The sequence below is a fragment of the Eschrichtius robustus genome, chromosome 6 (genome assembly GCF_028021215.1).
Source record: "Eschrichtius robustus isolate mEscRob2 chromosome 6, mEscRob2.pri, whole genome shotgun sequence".
NCBI lineage: Eukaryota > Metazoa > Chordata > Mammalia > Artiodactyla > Eschrichtiidae > Eschrichtius > Eschrichtius robustus.
In genome coordinates, this window is record NC_090829.1 from 100,874,050 (window position 1) to 100,899,082 (window position 25,033).

Genomic DNA, 25,033 nt, shown 5'->3' on the forward strand with positions numbered 1-25,033 from the left:
AGACTTTGATTATGGGCCTAGACCACCAGTCGAGTAAGCTTACTCTTTATACAACTGGGCTTGTGAGAACACCACTTCCCTCATCATACTCCTTGGCTCAAGACCCAAGCATTTCAAATTTATATTTCTGTTTTCCTTTCTATAATATGGCAACAACCCAGTGAGCTATACTAACTCCCCACAACTCTTCAGTCATACTGGTATCCATACTACCTCTGCTTCTGGCCTCTCTAAGCTTTGTAAATGTTTCCCTTATTGTAACTAAAGACAAAATTTTCTGTATTATTACTTACGAAAATCTTTTCTTAAATTTTATCAGAATATAGTTGATTTACAATCTTGTGTTAGTTTAAGGTGTATAGCATAGTGATTGTTATATATATATATATATATATATATATATATATATTTTCATTCTTTTTCAGATTCTTTTCCCACATAGGTATTACAGAATACTGAGTGGAGTTCCTTGTGCTACACAGTAGGTCCCTGTTGGTTATCTATTTTATATACAGTAGTATGTATGATAATCCCAAGCTCCTAATTTATCCCTCCCAGCCACGTTTCCCCTTTGCAAACCATAAGTTTGTTTTTGGTAGTCAAGTCCTAACTCAAAAAAGAGCTGGGACGAAGTGAGAGAGTGTCATGGACTTATATATACTACCAAATGTAAAATAGCTAGCTAGTGGGAAGCAGCCGCATAGCACAGGGAGATCAGCTCGGTGCTTTGTGACCACCTAGAGGGGTGGGATAGGGAGGGTGGGAGGGAGACGAAAGAGGGAGGAGATATGGGGATATATGTATATGTATAGCTGATTCACTTCGCTATACAGCAGAAACTAACACACCATTGGAAAGCAATTATACTCCAATAAAGATGTTTAAAAAAATAATTAAAAAAATTTAAAAAAAGAATAATGGGAGAGACCCCCCCAAAAATAAATTAATTTTAAAAAATACCTTATCGTTTCTTAAAGAATCAAAACCACAATTATTTTTCTCTTCTCTAAAACTACAGATGTGCTTCTGTCTGAACACACAATCTATCTCAGTAATCATGAGTGTTTAATTACAAAACTCAAGTTTCAGTAGCATAATTCTTATCCCAGACATTGTGAAATTCAAATGATTGTGCTTTAATGAAATAGGTAAATGCAATAGCAATTAGAGGTGACATTTATTAGACTAAACAATTATATTTTTATTATAATCTGCTTTGCAATTTTAAAACTGCAATTTTCTGATTTTTTAATCTTTCTTCAACCTGAGTTCTCTTATTAATCATTCTTATTAATATGTAAAAGCAAGCAAATTGATACATCTTGTTTTCAGAAAGTTAGTTCTAAAATGCAATATGGTAAAAAGGTATAACCTAAAATATCCTTTAAAGTATAAAAGGTATATTTCCTTCTAAAGTTTCATTTAAAAAATAGCCAGAAATCTCCATAAGTCACCTGCCAATCTTCAAGACTCTTGTTCGCTATTAAAAATAGAGCTCTAGTAACGTTATTTAAAATGCTGCCATATTAATGTTCCCCCAGGGATCTGAGGTACAGTAACAGAATACATAACTAAGTGTCTCACACAAATAAGTTTCCTCTGCATTGCGTTATACAAACAGTGTTTGGGTGGTGTATTTTAAAAGGGAAAAAGCTAAGAGGCATGAGTCTACCACAACACAGAAGGAAACAGATAATGGAAAAAGCATAATGGTGGCTAAAAAATTGAAAATAAAAATAAGAATGCTTATGTTCTCAACTATCTTTACTAGAGGACAAATTTTTTTCTCTAGTTGACTGAAAAAGATTTCACTGATAAGTTCTATTTTCTCCATGGTGGCTATTCACAGAAGTAATGTCTTTTGCAAGATTTGTATAATTCTTGACAGACAAAGGCAGTAAACACTAGCAACTGAAGGGCGCCTTATAGTAACCTAGCAACAATAAGCAGTTTACTCTTAGTAGAATTTATATGGCTTCGCCCCAGACTTTCCTAGTCATGATATACTTTATAATATCTCGGTGAAATCTACAAGCTTAGACTATTAAAGCAACTAGTAGGAATGGAGACAAAGCTATAGAGAGAAACAGGGTGGGAATGAATTACAAAAACAGTAAGAAAAACTTGCCTCCACTAATTACATAAAATACCTTCAGTCCCTGATCTAACAACAGATCTCTCTCTTCCCAGCTCATTAATGAGGGCACAACCGAAGTAACTTCTGAAAGAAGGAAACGTCATTCTTTGAAAATAAATATTAAATGCATAATAAACAGAGTAATGCGCAATATTCCTTTTTTCTATTTGAGAAAAGAAAGCACTTGACTCAAGACTCACTGCACTGCTTACCCCACCTCCAATTATTTCCACTGGGGGCAAAGATGACCCTTGAGCAGAATCTACAGCTGCTGATGACTGATGGCATCTTCTGTTACTTGCTCTATCTATTCATGGCAAAACAAAGACATCATGAAAGTATTTTCTTTAAAGAACATTAAAAGTTTGACTACTCAGATTAGAGCCACTAGAAGATGATGAAACAAGATAAAGCTGGCGTAGGCCTAGGTGAATTTGGAATGGCTGCCATGAAAATGAAGCTATCGATAGGCAGAATTTTGACAAGGTGGGAGAAAGGAAGCAGTTTGATGCCTGACTCTTGCTTTGTAAAATATTTAGAACAATGCTAATGCTTTTTCCATTCAATGCTCAATAGTTTTATTTTCCTTCCTCACTAAAAGTTGCTAGCATGTCCAAGACAAGTGGGCACTAACACTGCAATTTAAAAAATGACTCCACAAACAAACAGTGGAAGAAGAAAAAAATGCAAGTATGACTTATTCTTTCTTATAATATATCGAAGCAAATGGCGGAAGTGCAAATACCCATTTATATACCCAGGCTCAACAGATTGAATTTTTGTTTGATTTTATTGTTGTTTGATTCTGGGTGGAGGTTGCTGCTTACAATACTTTATTCATCTTTCTTTTTTTTTTTCCCCCACTAGGCCTGGCACAGTGCCTGACATTCACAAGGCAGGCACAAAACCACACATTATTTAAACCTTAGAAGATTCCACCTACAAACTAATTATCTGTTTCAAGGAATTTCTAGTGAGTTAGCTAATTACGTGAGCACTCAAATGCTGCTTGCTGAGCTGAACTGCTTGCAATTAGATTTTTCAACGAAAATGAACACTGCCCTCTATGTTGTAGCCATCAATCTCCCTGAAGTACCAGCAAGCCACCAACATTCACCTCAGTATCTGACACATGTGGCTCTGCTAGGGACTCCCTCACATCCCCCGTGCTGCCTAACTCCTGTTCACTCTGTCAAGATGCCAATCAGGTACCACCTCCTCTGGGTGAGGTACCTCTTCTTCGAGCACCTGTAGGGCCCCGCATAGTACTTCTCACATCATATGGTCATGTGATTCAGCTGTCTCTGACCTAGACTCTGAGCAATCTGAAGTAAAAGACCGTACATCACTTGTATTTCTATTCCCAGTGCCTATCACAGTATTGGGTCCAAAAGAAGACACAAACATTTGTTAGGCACAAGTTTGTTTAACGGTTTTGCAGAAGGTATTAATTCATGCAGACACCCCTTTATGATAATATGAGTTTTCCTGTATGCTCTCTTATTTTTCTGTATGCTATCTGCAACTATCAAGGGTTAAATAATGTTGATTCAAGTCATCATGATAGGGTCCACTCCAATTTAGACATTTTTAGCATATAAATGGAATCTCCATAATTTGAAAAATATATATGTCCACGACTGTCACAGGAGTTAACTGCGCTAAATCATGTACTACATTACTGCTGAAGGAACTCTTAAGAACACATGGGAGAATTCTGTCATTATCACTAACTCACCCCTCCTCTAAACCACCAAGGCACTTCCCACAAAATGTTTCATTATATGGCAAGACCTTCCTCATCTTAGTATTAAATAATATTTTCTAAACAGAAAATAAAAAAGCAACACTTTTTCGCTTCCTCTCCCCATCCTTCCTTCTCTAATTTCTTCTAACACTCGTCTCTCTCCCCCTTTCTCATAAACACCACACACTCACACACACACACACACACACAGAGCTACAATGAGTAGAAATCTACCACTAGAAAAAGATATATTTGGAAATATCTTATCCTAAAGATGTCTGGATGGTATACTCCTACTACTATTAAAAATACATATATATATTACAACATGTAACATTTTATGTGCCAGATTACATGTAATATTTTAAATTTTCATTCACTTAACACTTTATACATATCTGGTCAAAAAATTATCAATATGATAATGAAGATTAATAAAATTAGCACAAATATTAGCAACCATTTTTAAGCATTGCTGGACCAAAGTACAGCTTTACTACATGATAAACAAAACAAAATAAAAAATAGGGATAAAATCAACTGTTCCATTACCTTTAAGACACGTTTGATAGACCCCAATACAAAGTTTCTTTGTGGATGTTTTCTGTTCTGAAGGATCCAGTCACGATTTAACACCTTTTCCCCTTCTTCTAGTACACATTTCTGACCTTGGAAATGTGGTTTCTCATATAAAATCCAGCTGAACAAATATGAAAGCATGATCAGTTATAATTAATTTTCTAAGAAACGAGGCATAAAACAAATGATATTTATAATTCACAGACCATCTTCTCTACTTAAATTTTAATATCTGGGCTATTTTCCACTACTAGCATATAATCCTATTTTGAAACAATGATAAATACGCTAATGTAAGGATAAGCAAAGAGTGAAGAATAAAAGTGCACAGAACGTGGAAGTAATACTTCCTGAACACAGCACCACAGTCTATGCCTGTGCCTATATTTATGTATACATACACTTTACAGATGCTGTATACACATTTACATTAAAAACAATAGCTTAACAATTCCAAATTCCACTTCTACCCTAATTTTCCCGTCATTGGACAATAGAGCTCACGTGTCTCATTTTATAACATGAAGATACACTACACCACACTGCTTTAATGTGACTACTGACCAGTGGGTAACGCAAACACTGGACAAAGAAACTCTGGCCCCCACATGTCCAGGGGACATGGTCCATAATAACAAATGAGGTTTTCCATCATTTTTACACCATACAAAGAATCTTTCACTTCTTGAGCATATCAGTGATACAAATGACTTTTAAAAAATTTATTTTATTTATTTATTTTTGGCTGCGTTGGGTCTTTGTTGCTGTGCGCGGGCTTTCTCTAACTGCGGAGAGTGAGGGCTACTCTTCATTGCGATGCGCGGGCTTCTCGTTGCGGTGGCTTCTCTTGTTGTGGAGCACGGGCTCTAGGCGCACGGGTTTCAGTTGTTGTGGCATGCATGCTCAGTAGTTATGGCTCGCAGGCTCTGGAGCGCAGGCTCAGTAGTTGTGGTGCACGGGCTTAGTTGCTCCACTGCATGTGGGATCTTCCCAGACCAGGGCTCGAACCCATGTCCCCTGAACTGGCAGGCGGATTCTTAACCACTGTGCCACCATGGAAGCCCGATACAAATGACTTTAAGCATGTGGCCTTCACATTCCTTAGTGTCCCACAAATTTTGAACTCATTTTCAAAGCTATGCTTCATCCAATTGAAGCCTTCAACTAAACTTGCCAAATCTATCCTAATAATGCAGTTACAAAATGGTACTGATTATATATACTATATATATTAGGACTTACTACTTACTGCAGGCTGTAAGTACTAAAAACAACCTATATTTTCTGTCACAGTAAATAAAGAGAACAATTAAGTTATAAAATACAAATAACGTTTCAAACAGTTATTCTAAAGGAAAAGGAATGTGACCTCAATACAAAAAACATAAAGCATAAACAGCGAGAAAACACTTAATTTAGGGGGAAAATGCTATAAATTTTAAGAGATCTCTTACCAGCCCCTTACAACTTTTATCAGTACCCCATTCGGAAAGGACCAAGATGTAGCGTCGGGAATATTACAGTAGATCTCTTGTTTATATTTACTTCCATGGAGATCATAGATAACCATCTGCAACACACAGTAAGTAGGCACAATAACTAATTTTAAGAATGCATTTAAAATTCCAAAATGTCCTAGAATGTAGAAAATAAAACATCCTAAATATATAAAAGTAAACATTACTTTAGATGCTAAATCCTTGAGTAAAACAATCATGTTCTAAGTCAGTTAAAAGTACCTACTTTAAACTCCCAAACGTAAAAGTAACCTTACTTCTTATATTTTATTTTAGTCTACCTAAGAAACTTATGCTTACCTTCCCAGGTCTTGGGTTACACTTCAGAGTTTGTTTGTCAACATTCTGAAATAATAAAAGTGGAAGAAGTAAGCCGTAAGAAACATAAACAGAAAGATATACAGTTCACTTTCTTAGCAGTCACAGATCCAATTTATTGCATATTTATTTAGTGAGCACCATTACAAGGTGCACCTCTAGGTACCATAAGGGATATAAAGGTAAACACAAAGGAAAATAAAGCTTTGTCTCTGCCCTCAAGAAGCTTACAGCTTAGAAAGGGGAAACAGAGGATCACATTCCCATGTCTCTTCCAGGTGGGGGATTAAGTTAAACCCTCAGGTAAAATACAATCAAAATGCCAAGTTATGGAAGTCAAGAGAAATGGCACCAGCATGGAGGTGAGGTGATGGCAGAAGAAGGTTCCCAAGAGGCTTGTGTGAGGAAGTGGTATGGGGCAGACCTTGAAAAACAGGACTTCAGTAAGTGAAAAAATGTGGCGGGTTGGTGTGGAGGTAGTAAAGAAAAAAATTCCAGGAAGAGACCATCTTGAGAAAAAGTGCAGACATCATACAGGGCGTGGAACCAGTGCACAAAGAGACAACGCTGAGCAAACAAGACTTGGGGACCTCGTCATAGAGTGAAGAGGTTGCACTTGACTTAGAAGGAAATCGGGAACCATTAAAGAAACATTTCTTCAAATACCAAGCTTTCTTTTAAAAGGACCTTGCCTTGCAAGCTATTGGTTGGTATTCAAGTATTAGTACTTGCTACTAAGGGTATTCAAAGTACAGATAACAGTCCTTGGGAATCCTAGAGAAAGTTCCATGATCTTGGAATGTCAGAAAGGACTGTCCTGAGACTTCCCTGGTGGCGCAGTGGTTAAGAATCCGCCGGCCAATGCAGGGGACATGGGTTCGGTCCCTGGTCTGGGAAGATCCCACATGCCGCAGAGCAACTAAGCCCATGAGCCACAACTACTGAGCCTGTGCTCTAGGGTCCGCGAGCCACAGCTACTGAAGCCCACATGCCTAGAGCCTGTGCTCCGCAACAAGAGAAGCCGCCGCAATGAGAAGTCCATGCACCGAAATGAAGAGTAGCTCCCGCTCGCTACAACTAGAGAAAGCCTGCACGCAGCAATGAAGACCCAACACAGCCAAAAATAAATAAATAAATATATTAAAAAAATAAAAGGAATGTCCCATATTCAATGAATAGTCTATAGTAAACATTTAAATATTTCTAAGTTGAAGAAAAGTGTAATTGAATTTCAAGACATTTTCCAGCTATAATGTTTTCATCTCCTTCTCTCTGAATTAGTCTGTTCATCGCCCTGCTATGTATGAACAAGAACAAGACCAACTACAGTGAGAGACTGTTGTCAAGCAAAGACTTAAAATATTTTAAGTAGTTAAAATATTTTTAAGTATTGTGAAATATTTTCATGAGACACATGAGCTCAACAGCAAGTGACAATTTTTCTACATACAGTACCTTGAAAAACTCAGAATGCTGTCACTTAATTTAGTTTGAAAACTAAAAATTAGCCAAGAACTGGGATATAACTTGCTTCTCTCTTATGCCTTTTAAATTCTGATGAAGCAATTTTGTTTTCTCAAATATAACAGTCCAGATAAAATACATGAGTTATGATACACTTCAAAGAACAAAGTAACCTCTGGTATTTTTTAAAACAATCTTTCACAACCTCAAAACACTGATTTTCTTAATAAACTTTTAGATCATTTCATGACCCAAAGCACTACTTCACTAGTTAATAATCAAAATAACTTACCTCTGCGAATGAGCTTAATCGGCCTGAGGTGTCTTGAGCACGGAAATATTTTGACACTGGCTCCTGAAAAATTCCACCAAATCTGGCTCCTTTTTCTGAGGAATGGATTTTGGAAGTCTGCAAATACTGATGATAAGCACTCTTTAAAGAAGAATGTAGTTTGGAAGTAAGGTCAGATTTTTGTAGAAATGAGGCCTTTTCTGGCCACAGACCAATCTGCAGATTAGAGGTAGCAGGCTCATCTGACATCACATAAGGACTCTTAGAAACGCCAGTACTTTCCTGGTCATCATCAGGGCAAAATGCAATAGAAGAATCTGGCAGCTTGAAGATAACAGTTTCCCGCCTTCTAGCTCTCAGACTTCCTTTATGCAATGGCTCTTCCTCCTCTTCCTCCTCCTCCTCTTCCCCTCCTCTCTGTCTGTCATCTTCATCAAAATTCATCTTTAAACGCTCCGATACTGACTGGAGAAGCGATAAAACAGAAGAGGGCTGGTTTGCACTCTCTCTTGATTTCGTGGAGCCATGATGACCAGGTGAGATTTCGCTGGATAGAATGTCCTCCTGAGAGCTGTCATCCTCATAAATGGGAGACAAAGCTAAGGGATAAATCTTGTACCTTTTGGCCTCTACTGATAAGAACATTTCTGAACTATCATCATCGAATGTCTCACCTAATTTAGTTTCCTTTTCAAAATGATGGACGAGGTCAGTTCTACTCTCAGACCTTTCACACGCGAAAACAGGCATGCTGTTGGTAGATGTGTCAGCAATCAGGAGGGAATGTGTTCTTACTTCTGCAGTAGCGTACTTGTCCTCATCTTGAAGAGGCTCTTCATATAATATAGTAAAGGAAGAATTTTCTTGTTCATCCTGAGAAATGAAGACTAGGTTAGGCTCTTCCTTTTCAGCTCCATAATCTAGATCTTTTATTTTCTTATGTACTGCAGTAACAGAGGTTCCTCTGTCTAGCTTTCCTATGGTAGCCTCAGGTTGAAAATCTGGCATTGCTAAGGCCGGGTAGCTTTCATAGTCCTTACTTAGCGTAGGTGATTCATAACCCCTGAAAGAGGCGAGTCTAGTGTCAAACGCTATCAAGCATGCCTTCATTTCAGGAGGCTCCTTCTCCATTTCTCCACCACTCCCTTCAGCAACCTCTTGGGCTGCTTTTTCAGCTTCAGATATGGGAGGCGTGGCCTCTTCTTGTGTAACGGGCAATTCTAGATCTGTTCCATATATTTTCTCAATGTTTACCACTGTGGACAACACTTTATGCTTCCTGATAGTCCCATCAGAATTTTCTGGGGATGTTCTTTCCATTTCTATCTTAGAGGGCATGGACACAATCGTCCCAACTGTCTCTTTTGCATCTCTCTTACATGCTTTTTCCATTTCTAAGGAAGCAGGTACTGCCTTCTTGTGTGCTTCTTTCACTTCTAACACAAGAGGTACCATTTCAGTTTTCCTAATAGCCCCTTCGGCATCCTTTTGGTAAGTGTTTTCCATGTCCATCATAGGTCTTTCAGTCCTTCCAGTGATCCCCTCACCATCTTTTTGGTAGATATTTACCACTTCTAATGTAATGGGCATCACCTCAGTTTTGTCCATCTTTCCTCCAGCATCTTTTTGGTAAATATCTTCCATTTCTAGTGTAGCAGGTATCATTTCAACCTTTTCAGCAGTCCCCTCAACAGCCTTGTGGTAGAAATTGTCCATTTCTGACATAACCAAAGTCACCCCGGTCTTACCAACATCCCCTTCAGCGTGCTTTTGGTAAATATTTTCCATTTCTAATGTAACAGGTGTCACCTCAGCCTTTGCAATATCCCCTTCAGCATCCTTTTGGTAAACATTTTCCATTTCTAACGTAGCAGGTATCACTTCAGTCTTTCCAGTGATTCCCTCTGCATCTTTTTGGTAGACATTTTTCAGTTCTGACATATCAGGTGTCATGTCAGTTTTGCCAATATCCCCTTCAGTATCCCTCATTTCATAAGCTTTTCCCATTCCTAAAATGGCAGGTAGTCCCTCAGTTTTTTCAATATACCTCTCAGCATCCATTTGGTACGCTTCTCTCATTTTAAGAATTTCAGTTGCTGGCTCAGTTTTTGAGGTACGCAATTCAGCATCCTCCTTATGTGCTCTTCCCACTTCTGACATAGGGGGGACTGCCTCATATTTCATAATAATCAATTCAACATCCTTCTTATTTGGTTTTCCCATTTCTACCATGGAAGGTATAAGCTCAATTCTTCCTATATTTACTTCAGTATCCTTCTTGTGTACTTTCCCTACTTCTGACACTGCAAGGGGTGCGCTTTTATTACCGTGTCCTGGCAAGCTTTTTTCAGATATACATAAAAGAGTATCAGACAAACTGCTTGTAGATGTCTCAGGTACATGGATGCCATCATTCACAAATGGAGGCCATGTGTAATTTAATACAAGAGTTCTTCTTTCCTCTGTCTCAGTTTTGTGATTATCAACACACTTTATTTCCATTTTTTCTTTACAGTCCTCGTTGAGAAACGAATGTGTTTTTGCCTTATCATCTAACCCGGTATGGGGTGTGTCTTCAGCTAGTAAAACAGTATCTGACTCCTGCAAACTTATACTATCAGACTGTCTACCTCTATTTCCTGAAAAAGGGGATTTTTGGTAGAGAACAATTTCTCCTCCTTTAATTGACTCTGTGTCACTAACTAAGTTACTTACAGCAAAGAATCTACCTAATACTTTTTCACTAATTTCACATGTGCTTTGATTTACTGCCTGTTCTGACACCAAGAACTCCCTTACCATATCAAGCGGCTTAACACTATCACTCTTCAGAATTTTTGAAGTATTAGCCTGAAGTTCAGAATCCCGGGTACCCTGAGCATCATTTGCTAAGGTTTCTTGGGCTGAATAAATAATCTCATTGACTAATCCCCTAGCTTCATCTTCTAACAACCAAGATACATTCATTCTATCAGAATCAAAAAGGAGACTCTTCTCACCAACCACAGGTGAAGCACAAGCCTGTTCTTCCCCTTGGACTTCAGGCATATTTTCCATGGCCTGCTCTTCCAAATGCTCCGTCAGCTGGATCCCTGTCCGTGTCACTTCTGATGGGTTTTTCTCAGGGATGTCTTCTCTTAGGGTACTTGGATTCATTATGCTGTCTACGGCTATATACTCCTGGCAGGTACCAACTGTGTGTCTGGATTTTAGCTCTTCCCTGACAGAATTAAAGATCTCACCAATCAATGTATCAGCCTTTTTACATAAACCACTTTCGAGGTCCAAAAGTTGCTCATGTGCTCTCCTCCTTGCTTCTATGTGCTCAGCAGATGCTTCAGAACACTGCTGGCTTGAGCTGTTAACTGACGCTGGGGCCCCAGCAACTGCTCCAGTCTCTGCTTCCATAGGATTCTCAAATTGGGCAGCAGTTGGGAAATCAAGTAATACCATCCCAGTGTGATCCCCAAAATGGTCCTGAAGTGGGGTGACTTCTGCCCCTGTTGGGATAGATGTTTCAAATTCCAAATAAGAGCTATTAGGGTACAGCAGGTTAGTTAAGGAGGTACCTTCATGTGGGACATCTATGGTAACTTTTACAGAACTAAAATTATTTGGGGGATTCTGTGAACTTGTAACCGTGCTAACTTCTTCAGAGTTACTGGAGGAAGAAGGCATGCCATCAATACCACCACTTAGGAAATGAGCACGCTCTTTCTTTCTGTGAGATGAGGCTCTCTTTTCTGATCTCAGCACAGAAGGATTAGTACGAAAATTTGAATCCTCAGATGCAAACGCATTTTTTTCCAAACTCATACCGGAACCCAGAAAAGGTGCATTTATTTTTGTGCTGTCAGTTTCTTGGAATTTTGGGGAAGTATTAGTTAAACTGAGTTCTGCCATTTCTGAAAAACCAGAAATCTTTTTGGTCCCACAAATAACTGAAGGTTGATGAATCACAGAAGGGCTGGCTTCGCAGTTCTGTGCCATTTGCCTAGTGACTTTTCCATCATGAACAGGAGGTAAAGTCCCAAGTATATGACTTTGGAGACGAGCAGGAGGATCACCTGAGGCTTCCACCTCTGTTTCCTGTGTACCTTGATATTTGGAGGCAGAAGGAGAAACCTCAGTTTGGCAATTCTCTTTAAGGCTTGCATCTGAATATTTAATCTCTTTATGACCCACTAACTGAAAACTTCTGTCCTGTTCAACTTCTAGGGAAGTCAATTCTGATAAAATAGGACTCGCTGGCACATCTGTAATTTCAAGTGGAGAAGAGATTTTATCCTGAGAAATGTCTCTGGGCTCTGTTTGGGGAACAGGTATCTTGGAGAGACCTAGAGTTTTTCCTCTTCCAGAACGTGACCCAACAGGAACGCTGTTCTGACCATCAACTTCAGATGTTGATAACATTTCTGCAAGGTTATCAGTTTTGGTTTCCAAGGAGAAAAAAGAATCAGACTTGCCTATAGTGCCCTTACTTGCTTTGGTGTTTGACAGCATTAACTCTGCTTTATCACGGTCTTGAGATGAAGTGGAACTGTGGTCCTTAGAGAGGCTTTCGGACTCAAAGCTCAAGTCCACTGCAGTTAAGTGGGTGTCACTGGCTTCAAGACCTAGTGGAAACTGGCATTTTTCACTATCAGGAAGAACTTCCTTGGACTCAAGAATTGCAGATGCATGCTCAGGATGAAGGCAAGCAGGGAGACTCTTCCTGTCTGTGGCCTCAGCATGATTTGCCACATTTTCTTCTTGACACTTACTAGGCTGATGGGAAATACCAATGATGTTGACATCCCCAGTTTCAATGAGCACAGAAGGGCCTTCATTCTTTAAAATAGGAATAGCCAACCTGCTCAGCATGCCAACTCGGGAAACAAAGGTAGGAGATGAAGTATTGAAATCTGATTTTTTATGGTCAAGGTTAAGAGATGGCCTGGCATCAGGTGATGCTTTGGCTTGCTGAGGACTCTCAGAGTCAAGAATAGATTCTGAAATGTGATTTCTATCCAGTTCAGGTGATATGTTATTTTCTAAGCATGCTACAACTGCTAATTCACTGGTGTGTTTTACAGAGGCAGCGTCCTCTTGATTCATTCTAATAATGGGAGGCGTTTTGCTATGTGGCCTAACAAGCTTTTTGGCTTCTGTTACCAACAACTTGTCAGTACCTTTGGGTAACGACTCGATTCTATCTTCCGGAGCTTTTACATGACTTGAAGTTATGGGTGCACCGACTGAGGTGCTTTCTGTTTCTTGCTTGATTTCTGTAGGAGCCAAATTTTCCTGTGTGTCCAGGGCAGACAATCTGTTTTCTTCACTTACAAGTTCTGCGTCTGTTACAGCATGTCTCTGGAGAGCAATGTTGCTGGTGTGATTGGCAGCGTGCTTTGACGAGTTACCTTCGGTGTGCTTGTCAGAACACTTCCTCTCTGGCCACTGCAGAGCTTCACGCTGAATTGATTTATTTGGACTTGGCAAATCTGTATTTCCACGTTTGGCAGTGTCACTCCCATCAGATTTACTACCAGAGAGGTCGGGAATAGCAGGGTTCTCAGGCTCAGCACACTCCTTTCTTTGCACCACTGTCCCATCACTCATCATCGAGCTGTTTTCTATCACCGTAGTTTCTGGTGTCGCTGTCCTCTGCAAGTCTGGACTGCAAGGAATTTTGCTACTGTTACTTTCTGTAAACAATGCTGAACATACCAAATTTCTGTCAGTCTGAGAAACTGGTATACAACTTAAGTGGTGCTGTGAGTCAACTTCTCCATCAGTGGAGCTAGAGTTAGTCTCAGAACAGGATGACCGACTTCTCTCAGGTCCCCCAGGATCGTTTTTATTTAAAACATCCCTAGAAGAAGCAGTGTCAGACAGTTCTCGGTTGTTTGTTGAATGGCTTTCTGGGTTGATATTTGTTTTATTATAATCAGAGTCTTCTATCAGGCCTTGTCCTTTCACAGAAACGTCTGTGCTAGCTGATGACAATGACACCATCCCGGCCTCTATCTCACTTCCAGCGCCAATATGTGTGCTCGTACTAGAGTCGGAACTTTCATTTTCTCTGTCTAAGGGATTCAAGGTTTCCAGCGCCGTCTGCTGCTTCAAATACTTCCTAATTTGTCTGGGGCCTCGGTACGTTGCATATGTTACTAAAGGCCTCTCTGGTTTACCATCCATTTGTCTGCAAAAAGAAATAGCATGAGAGTATCAGGAAATATAATTAGTAACACTTAACAGTAATTCCAGAAATCATGGTGAAGTATATCTTTCAAACACTCCTATTCTTCATATGTCCAAACTTGGGAAGGAAATCCTAGAATATTTTAGTTCAACCTATCGTTATTAAGCATAATACAGACGTGACCAGCAGCACATGAATGTTAAGCCAGCATGAATGTCTGAGCTCCTCAGAACTGTCCCTCTCACCTGATTACATCTGTCTCTCTCACGGTGGTTAATGGAGAGAACATGGGCTGACAAGCCTGAGGCTTGAGTTCTAGCTCTGATCTCCAAGGAGTTTTTGACTAGAAGGAACCACATTGCCTTTGTGCCTCATACTGGTACCTCATGGCTAATCACTGGTTTCTCCACCATATCAGAGCATCGTAGCGAGTTTCTCTTCCTTTATTTAGATGTGAATTTGGAACAGCAACTTTTAGCACAGAGTTAGAGAAGTTGTAAAGAAAACACCTGGCAAGATGTCTAGCCTGCAGTAAGCACTCAATATATATTTAAGTCAATAAATGACAGAATTGCCTTAAAAATCCTTTCTCCTGTTAAGTTCTTCAATTAGCGGAGTAAGTATTAAACTGGCTGGGTGAATGCAGAAATCAAAAAAGATTTCTAGCACAAGTTCCCTACTGTTTCTCAACCCTAGCATAAAGTTCCTGATGTCCTCAGCATCTAACTTCTTTTGGAGAATCTACCCCTGGGAGCTCGGATGCTATGCTATGCTGCCTTACAGCCCTTAACACACACCTTTCTCTCCCCTTCAATTCCAGCCCCAGACAGAAACTTCTGTCCTCTAAGACTCAGTTCCCAAGTTATCCCCAATGCAAACCTACCCCAGGACCCCATTACTGCTAGAACGGGCAGTTAGCCTCTGATCTGTGGGGACAAAGGGCCCTGAGCACATCACTTGCCATATCAGATCATAAAGATCTATGCACTGATTTATTTCCCCACTAACCTAGTGCCTATTTGAAGGCAGGCACTACATCTTCCTCATTTTCATATTTTTAAGTGCCCTACATAAGATTTGGCAAATGATGTATGTTTAATAACTTTCTGTGAATTAATGAATGCTAAGTAAAGCAATGATACTAAATGCTAAGTAATTTGTTTCTGACTGTCTTAATCCTTATAGATGATACAGAAGTGTTTTCAATTCTGCTCTCCAGTTACATTTTAGGGTCCCAGCTACAAAAATGTATGGTAGAAAAACTTGATGTATGCTCTAATTTTTTCAGGTTAAACATATAATTAACAAAACATTATAGAGAGGGCTTCCCTGGTGGCGCAGTGGTTGAGAATCTGCCTGCCAATGCAGGGGACACGGGTTTGAGCCCTGGTCTGGGAAGATTCCACATGCTGCGGAGCAACTGGGCCCGTGAGCCACGACTACTGAGCCTGCGCGTCTGGAGCCTGTGCTCCGCAACAAGAGAGGCCGCGATAGTGAGAGGCCCACGCACCGCGATGAAGAGTGGCCCCCACTTGCCGCAACTAGAGAAGGCCCTCGCACAGAAACGAAGACCCAACACAGCCATAAATAAATAAATAAATAAATAAATAAATAAATAAATAAATAAAATTTTTAAAAAGAAAACAAAACATTATAGAACCCATATGAATAACTAAGAAATCCAGTTATCAGTATTCCAGTATATAAAAATGACGTATTTTCTCCCCAACTTTATTTTTTTAATTTTTTAATAAATTTATTTATTTATTTTTTATTTTTGGCTGCGTTGGGTCTTCATTGCTGCGCACGGGCTTTCTCTAGTTGCGGAGAGCAGGGGCTACTCTTCATTGTGGTGTGTGGGCTTCTCATTGCGGTGGCTTCTCTTGTTGTGGAGCATGGGCTCTAGGCACGTGGGCTTCAGTAGTTGTGGCTCGTGGGCTCAAGAGCACAGGCTCAGTAGTTGTAGCACTCGGGCTTAGTTGCTCCACAGCATGTGGGATCTTCCCGGACCAGGGCTCGAACCCGTGTCCCCTGCATTGGCAGGCGGATTCTTAACCACTGCGCCACCAGGGAAGCCCTCTCCCCAACTTTAAAGCAACACCATGAAGAATGCTAGGTTTGTCCACATGATAGAACACAAAGTAAACCTCTGACATGTAAAATCTCAATTAACTGTGCCCCTTAACGTAGTTCTTAAATTTTAGCTGAAATAATTTATTTCAATCTATATAATTGCTGGCCTCTAAAATCCTACCACACCACTATTGTAAAAATTTGTATTAGTTACATTCATTTTACTGTCTACTTTAAAACAGCTACAGGAGATGTATAGAGAAAAGCTTTGCCTTGGAGAAGTGATTTTAGCTGCTACACAAATTTCAGGCTAGATCAAAGACAGTTATAAACAAAGTTAAAAGTTGGATAAGGGAACCTATCTAAGAAAACATACAAGAAGAAAAAATATATATAGGTAAATTAATGTTATTGGTAAAATCCTATATCGAAATGCGTAAATTATTTAGAAAATACAAGAGCCTTTCAGAACAATACACAAAGATCCAGAAGTATGAACAGATGACAAGAAGTTTTATTGTTTGATTTTTCTTTCAAAGCTTTTAAATTTTGTACTTAAAACCTACTTTCAAGGCTGCAAATTTTTTTTCCCTAAAAGATCACCAAAATGTACATGATGTCCAAAGAAATAAGACTCGAGAGATAAGGATCGGAAGTTTATTCTTCAAGTATGGTAAACTCAGGTTCTCTTACTACCAACTCCATCCTAACGAGACGTCAAGGCATTTTATTCTACATCAATCCAATAATGCAACTTTTGCTCTAAAAGAACTTCTATTAAAATAAAGCACAGAGAAAAATCCACTCCAGAAAAAATTTCATTTCACTGTAAGAATGCCTTTTGGTAGTTTTGGAGTCCTTTTTGGGGGAGGAGGGGCGGATAATTGTTTTCCATTCCCGTCTTGGGAACTTTCTGGTTACTGTCAACTAGAATGATTAAACTGATTTATATGAACCAGTATAAATTTCTAATGAAATAATCTCCCTCAGCACCCTAGGTGGAAATGTTATATGCTTGTGACTAAAATATGTACCCTTTATACTAAACAACTATATTATCATGTTTAAAGCACTGAACATCAAAGTTTCAAGCTTAGCTTCATGTATTATAATTAGTCCTTTCAGGTACTAATGAGCTACACTCACATGTTGTAAAGGGTTAGTCATGCCAAGATAGTCTGTTTTCTACAACATTCTTTCACAGGTTGTAGTTGAGTCTTCATAATTGAATAGTATTAAGAACATAAAACTGTCCTTTAATTAAGATTTTCCCTAATAAAGAAAAATAGAAAGAAAATGGAAATGTCAAAAATACATAACTTTACAAACAAACGAAAGATGGAAAATTAAAAAGGTTTATTTTCACAAACTGAATAAAGAACATATTCATTTCATGTATTATGCAATTGTGCATGGGATCTGTAGCTTATCCAATATAATTAGAGATATGTGATCCAAACAATACTAAGGAAAAAGTAAAATATCTAGACATTTCAAATATTTAAGGGAATAGACATACATATTGAAAATCTGGAAAGGTTTTTATGCATTTCAGCCCAAACATAACTACCTATCATGTGAACGTTTATTAAGCCTCCAAGTACTACGTATGGCTGTAAACTTAATACATCTGATACTACAAAGGTCAACCAAAGACATGTGTCATTCTACAAAGAAAATTCTATAAAGGCAACCTGAAAATAATAGCGTTAGAGCAAAAGTATTCAGTATATCTAATTCACTTTAGTAAGTATGATTAAGCTACTTTTTTAGCATTAAGATTTATTTCCTTTCAAATTACATAGTTAAGAATATCTTCGGGCTTCCCTGGTGGCACAGTGGTTAAGAATCCGCCTGCCAATGCAGGGGACACAGGTTCAAGCCCTGGTCCAGGAAGATCCCACAGGCTGCGGAGAAACTAAGCCTTTGCGCCACAATTACTGAGCCCTTGTGCCACAACTACTGAAGCCCACACGCCTAGAGCCTGAGCACTGCAACAAAGAGTAGCCCCTGAGCGCCACAACTAGAGAAAGCCCACACAGCAACGAAGACCCAATGCAGCCAAAAATAAATAAATTAATAAATTTTTTAAAATGAAATAAAACAGATCCTTATCAGTTACGAATGAATACTTTTATGTTACACAAAATGTCTAATGGACTCAACATTGTTATAAACATTTTCTGGATAGAAAATGTTCCTTCTAGCTCATGTGAGTAAAAGAAAAACAAGTTAGTGCTCATTTGTAAATCAAAGAAAGAAAAAAGGGGTGGTGAAATGCTCCTTAAATTTGTTCAAGATTTGTTTCTTGGAGCTGTGGGAAAGGTTCAAAAGGCTAATTCATGAATAAAGTCAATTTAATTTCTTTTCTTAACCCCTTTAATTGGATTCCACAAAGAAAAGATATTGATGGAATGTGAACACAAACCGTAGGATTATTTTTGTTCCCAAAATGCAGATGTTGAACACATTGCCTGTCCTACTACAGAAGAATTCAGACAACAGAAAACACTCCCATTTAAGGAAGTCTTAAATCAGAAATAAATTGTTTACTATGACAAAGTTAGCACCTAAAAGGTATTAGTACCACCCCCTAAAATAGCTCAAAGGGCCCTAGATATGTGTATGGTACACAGAATCATATAATTTTTCACCTAGTAGCAGGGACGTTACAGAATACTTTTTCTAATCCCCTTAATGAACAGTGGTAGAACTAAGGCTCAAAAGCTAGGTCCAAAAGCTCAGTTTTTTTGGATAAGTAGATTTTAAACTTACTTTCTTAGCAAATCATTGGTTTCCTGTTCACTGTCTTGTGTTGTATCCAAAGAAAAGGCATCTGAGAATTCAGCTGAGTTGGACTCTTGTGCTTCTGCTGGAAGTGCCAGGGTTCCCAGGGAGCCACTGACAACAGCCCTCTCCCTTTGGACCCCTTCCTCAAGATGGTCACTGGGATTTTGTAAGTCTTTCTCAGTTTTGTCATGTTCATCTTTGAAAGAAGATTGCTTGGCTTCACCAAGAGATGATTTTCCTGAGATATTGAATAAGCTACCAAGAAACTGAAAAAAGCTTTCTTTCGGCTGTTTATCGCTTTCTCCCATTTTGGCATCTGAAGTGGAACCGGAAAGGTCATTTGGCTTTTTGGAATCTTCCTGTGTTGGAAGAGTGATTAGCTTCTCAGCATGGTTCCTTTTGTCCTCACTTTGGGGAATCTTTGAAAACAAAATAGAGAATATTAAGCAACATCATTTAAAAAATGACATAGGCTAACTGATAACCTATTACATGACACACTCTGTGCCAGACGCCAGGGATACATCTGTGACTAAGACAGATGGCTTCTGTTCCCTAGTAGTTTACAAGCTACTGAAGGGCACCATCAGCGCAACTTTAACAAAGCTATATAGTAAATGTCACAAAGGGGGAAGTACAGCCCACGTGGGGACCCAGGAGTAACTAGTCCAGATTCGGTTGCGGCGAGAGCAGAGGAGGTAACTCAGGGGATACTTCCTAAAGGAAGTGCCCTCTGAAGGAGACCTAAAAAGTGCCTATGTGATGCCTGTGCACCTCCCTCACTCTCTGTTCTCCGCTCCCTGCACCTTCTTCTCCCCGTCTCTCTGCATTTAGAGAGGTGTCAGCTTCTAAGGAGTTTAAAATGACTGGAGATAAGAGTGTAAAATGAGAAGAGCAAAAAGTAAGTATGGAGAGATAAGTAAAAGGACAGATCATGGCAGACCTCAGAGGTGTTTAAATTTAGCCTTTATTATTACAGAGCTAATGGACAGTATTTTCACCCACTCGGTACCTCAGACAACACCTAAATAGACTGCATCATTTCAGTACTGTGTTAACCCCTGAAGCTGCCACACGGTGGAAGACTGTTCCTCAAGAAGATGAGGAAAGACAGCAACATGGTGTATCAATTTAGAGGAAAAGCCCGCTATAAACTCTTCAAGGTAAAACACAAAGCCCTGATATGTGCATTAATGCAAACGGTGGGCAGCACCGGGAATTCCTGCAGACGTTAGTTAAACACTTTCAGGGGTGCATTCTACCTGCTCATGATTAACCTACTAGTGAAGCGAGCTCCCATTCACGCGTACCCTGTGTGAGGAGACCGAGCTGCTCCATCAGAGTGCGCGCTGGCATTCCCGGGCACACTGCTCCCGAAAGCTTCCTTAGCTTCAGGCCAAGGGCCGGCTCAGCCGGCCTCCCCAGCATGCTTACTCAACCTACTTGTAAAAGGAATGCGGTCTGACAGTATCTGTCAGATGTCACACTCACTCACTAGTCCTTATAAAAGGAAAGCTCAAGTGTGAGTCAGAAAAATATCAGGACACCAAGGTGAGACCAACTTAGGCCACTGTAGGTTCACAGGAAAAAGTTTTGTAAGAAGCTGATCTTCAAGAAGGCAAGAACATCATAAGTATAATGTCATTTGTTCACCTCCCTTCCCTGTTTTAATCCAAATTCAAAACAGTTTAAAGGAGTGTTCCACTAACCACTAATAATATTTGGCATATGAATGGTTGAGAAAATGTTTAGAACCCATTAGCCCAGGAAATTAATTTCAAGCGAACAATATCTTTTGTTTGTTCCCACCTTAGAAGTCAGGGATATTTTTGAGGAAACACACAGCATAGCATTTTTCTATGTGTTACGTCCTTAATATAACTTGTGAGTCTCTACGTTTAGAGTAGCACCAGCCTTCCAGAGTCACTCAAAGTCTCACCTTTTACTGGTTTCAACGGCAACTCAATCCCACGTGCCTCCACCTCATCCACCCAGCCTCCTGCTGTTTATGGGGGTCTGCGCTATAAATTAACTGCGCCCTCTCCTCGTGTTGACAGCATAAATGGTCTCTCGGTACAGCAGTAGAAAATATGCTAGTTGACATTTTGAAAGTGATCATGTGTATGAAAGACATATATTTTTTGCCTTCAACTACTCCATTTAATTTGTTGTAATGGCCATCCACAATATTTCTTCCTGCTTCAAAATGAACTAAGACTGCAACACGAAGAGAAGAGTGATTTGTTTTCTGCAACGAGTATGATCACTCATCCTGGGAGGCTACCCGAGGAATGTGAACCACAAGCTACTCACTAAAATAACACAAATATTCCTAAAATGCTTTAGAGATTCACAAAGGAGTTCTATAAAATTGGGGCAATGGTTTTTAGAAAAGGAAAACTTAGAGAACACAGAAATTACATTTCTTGACATCCATAAAATCTCAAGGCAAATAATTTGTCAAAAATACAATTTCACTGCCTCAATTATTTTTACTTGACAATTCCTTTCAAAATATAATGGACTGCTGTCTCAACAAGGAAAATACACTTTGCTAAACCACTGAAAGCCTTCCCATTTAACGTTTTTAGAGTGATACATATAAAATTCTTAAAAATCACTTGTTTCGGGCTTCCCTGGTGGCGCAGTGGTTGAGAATCTGCCTGCCAATGCAGGGGACACGGGTTCGAGCCCTGGTCTGGGAAGATCCCACATGCCGCGGAGCAACTACGCCCGTGAGCCACAACTACTGAGCCTGCGCGTCTAGAGCATGTGCCCCACAACAAGAAAGGCCGCGACAGTGAAAGGCCCGTGCACCGCGATGAAGAGGGGCCCCCGCTTGCCACAACTAGAGAAAGCCCTCGCATAGAAATGAAGACCCAACACAGCCAAAAAAATAAAGTAAATAAATAAATAAATAAGTCAGGAGCTCTTTAAAAAAAAAAAATAAAATCACTTGTTTCTCCTTCCCCTCAATTATCACTTCTTTGCTATTCCAGAATCCCTGTATCTTAAATGTACTTCAGAGCATTTTAATGTCTTAGTTGCTTAATTTCTGCCTACTAATCTTATAAGAAATTTGTATCAGTAATTAAAATACCTTCAACACCACCACCAAAAAACTATTTAAATTTAGAGACAAAAGTTAGCACGAAAGAGCACTGCTATTCAAAGTTAACACAACAAACCCAGGATTTATATAATACATCTTAAAATGTGATATAAAATAGCTGCTCTTTGCCCTCAGCCTAGACAACAATGAAGTTCAGCCTGCCACAAGCTAGGGCCAATGTCACCCGCCAATAGGACTGTCTGCCACTGTTCCAATACTAGAGTACTAGAATGAAAGCACTCGGGATTCAAGCAAGCGTTAACAAAACATCGATTCCAGTTGCCCTCAAAGATGTTGGGCTTACGAATATAACATATAAAGGCTACTAATGAAGGCACATGTATCTTGGGAATTTAATTTTTTTTCCCCTTCATACTCAATATGTTGTAACGCAGTGTCCTTAGGTCCAAATTCATCCGTCTATCTATCTATGCTCTTTGCTATGTGCCCAATACAGGGAAACACAGGAAAGCATTAAGTACAATGATTAATAAGACTCAGCTGTGGCTTCAAGGAACTTACAGTGTAGCAAGATACTCATCATTATATCACTGTGTGGGGCACAGGAGAGATATGGACACAATGGAAGACAAAATTAATTTGGCTGGGGATGGGGAGAATCCACTACACAGAGGAGGTGATGTCTGAGCTTGCTCCTGAAGGGTGAGAAGAGCATTCAAGACATAAGGTAGCGCCTGGGTCGAGCACACAGAAGTGTGAAGGACGTTTATTACGGCAGGGCCGTGGGTGAAGAAGACTGGGGCACAGAGGATAGAGAATGAAGTCGATAAGATGACCAATTAGAAGTGGAGGGTGAGAGATAACAAAGTCACAGATGATTAAGTTTTCTAAATTGGGAAACTATCTAAGTAGTTAAGACAAAAATGGATACGGGAAATAGAAGGAAAGGTGAGATTAGAGCCTTTGTGGGGTTTGGGGGAGGTGAGGAAACAAACTAGATGTCAAACGTGTAGAATCTGTGGTCCCCTGGTGAAGCAGTCAGAGCACAGTTAAGAACACAATTTGGCGACACACAGTGTGTTCAGGGGAAAGGGGGACCAACGAAAGAGCCTTGGGGAGAAAAGATTAAAAGGCAGGCACAAAGAAGAAAACAATCAGTGAAAGAGATGGGGAAGGCCAAAACCAGAGCAGTCATCCCACCAGAATGCTGGTCTCCAAAGGCAAACGCCGAAGGATATTTCCAAAAGCAAAGGGGAGCAAATGCCAAACGCCACTGTAAGGTCAAGAAAGATGAGGACTGTCCTCCTCACTGTTCTTCAAAACCATGAGGCCCACTCATCCCTCGGGAATTGTGCATTCACTCTTCTCTCTGCCTAGAATGTGCTTCCCCCACAGAGCTATATGACTCACACCCGCTCACCACCTTCACACCTTTATTAACTGTCATCTCTTCATTTGAAGTTTCCCCAGTCACTCTATCTAAACTCGTAAACTCCTCCACTCTGAAACGGCCTATATCCCTTCTCTGCCTTATTTTTCGCCTTTGTACTTGCTAGTATCAAATACACACATCTCACACACACACATATTATTTAATATGTTTCTTCCTCTAGAAAGTAAAAGCCACAAGTGCAGGGTTTTTTGTCTGTTTTATTCATTGCTGTTATCTCTAGCACCTTGAAATGTGCCTGACGATAAGGGGTGCTTAAATACTTGTTGGACTAATAAACGAAGGAATGAAGACCATAGAAAAGCCCTAGGAATGCAGGAGAAATAGTCATAACAGCTCAGGAATTTGTGAGTACAGCCCCAAATGCAAGGTGTTAAACAGTGAACACAGAGCAAAGAAATAGGAACACTCGGTAAATAATTCAATAGAAGGCAACACTTTTGAGAGATTTTTTTTTTAACTAGAGAAAAGGTAAAAAGGTGACAGTTTAAGGTCCAAGACAGAAGAAATGACTTTTTGTTCTTGTTTTGTGGCTCAGCTCTACACCTGGTGGGAAGGGAGTAACGGGTGTACAACAGAAGGATGACGGATTTGAGAAAGGAAAGCAGAAGGTGATGAGATGAAGAGACCAGTACAGTCTCTAATACTCCTAATAAAGGGGAAGCACGAGCCTTGGAGCGGAGTAGGGGCACTTCCTCTTCCAGCTACAGTGATAAGGAAGTGGCTAAAGCCTGAGCAGTTCTGTAAGGGGGAGAAGACTATGAGCAAGGTCCCACAAGTGGCTCTGACCTCACTAAAGTGAGAGGAGAGATGCTTAGCTGAAGGGACACAGAGGTGGAGCTGGGATCTGAGCTCCCAAAATAGAGAAGACTTGGAAGAGCGTTTGGGGGAATGCAGCAACAGGCTGAGACCAGGTGTACCAAGGAACAGTCGGGGTCAATGCAAATTTTAAGGTATTCATTCTTATATAAATGATGAACAGTGAGATACTACTCTATGTGCTTTGATCCAACAGTGAAAAAAAATATACCAAGAGCCCTGCTTTCACAGAGCCTACATTCTAGGGATGTGAGAACTTATTTTCAGGTCTAATTGGCATTAGTTTGTCACCTCCTTCATCAGCCTCTAACAGGTGGCCGGTGCTGTCCCAACCTGGTGACTGGCACAGGGAACAAGGTCAAGAAGGCCAAGGGGTAGAGAGTGTCACCAAAGAGTCTGTTGAGTGAGAAACAGTGAAGAGCCAGATGGCCCTTCCTTTAGTGTCTCAAGCACCCGGCTCGGTCATCCTCCGCCGCGCAGGCTCTGCCTTCACTGCACGCAGCAGGGAGAATCCTTACAACGCCCTGACCTGCAGCTCCTTAGCGTCCTCAACTCCCATGACCTCCACTTCCGCCGGACCTCACAGTTTG

General features: G+C 40.0%; 1 protein-coding gene across 2 annotated transcripts in view; it reads right to left on the minus strand.

Annotated features, from left to right (window-relative positions):
- CRYBG3 (crystallin beta-gamma domain containing 3) overlaps window positions 1–25,033 on the minus strand; it is a 105,459-nt gene that overhangs the window by 59,500 nt on the left and 20,926 nt on the right. The window contains exons 3-7 of one of the 2 annotated variants that reach the window (XM_068546884.1): window positions 19,087–19,520; window positions 8,055–14,238; window positions 6,281–6,325; window positions 5,918–6,033; window positions 4,437–4,584 (exon numbers count right to left, since the gene is read on the minus strand). In XM_068546884.1, coding sequence (XP_068402985.1) covers window positions 4,437–4,584; window positions 5,918–6,033; window positions 6,281–6,325; window positions 8,055–14,238; window positions 19,087–19,520 — 6,927 coding nt within the window. The remainder of the gene's footprint in view (window positions 1–4,436; window positions 4,585–5,917; window positions 6,034–6,280; window positions 6,326–8,054; window positions 14,239–19,086; window positions 19,521–25,033) is intronic. The other variant, XM_068546885.1, reaches the window with a different exon arrangement.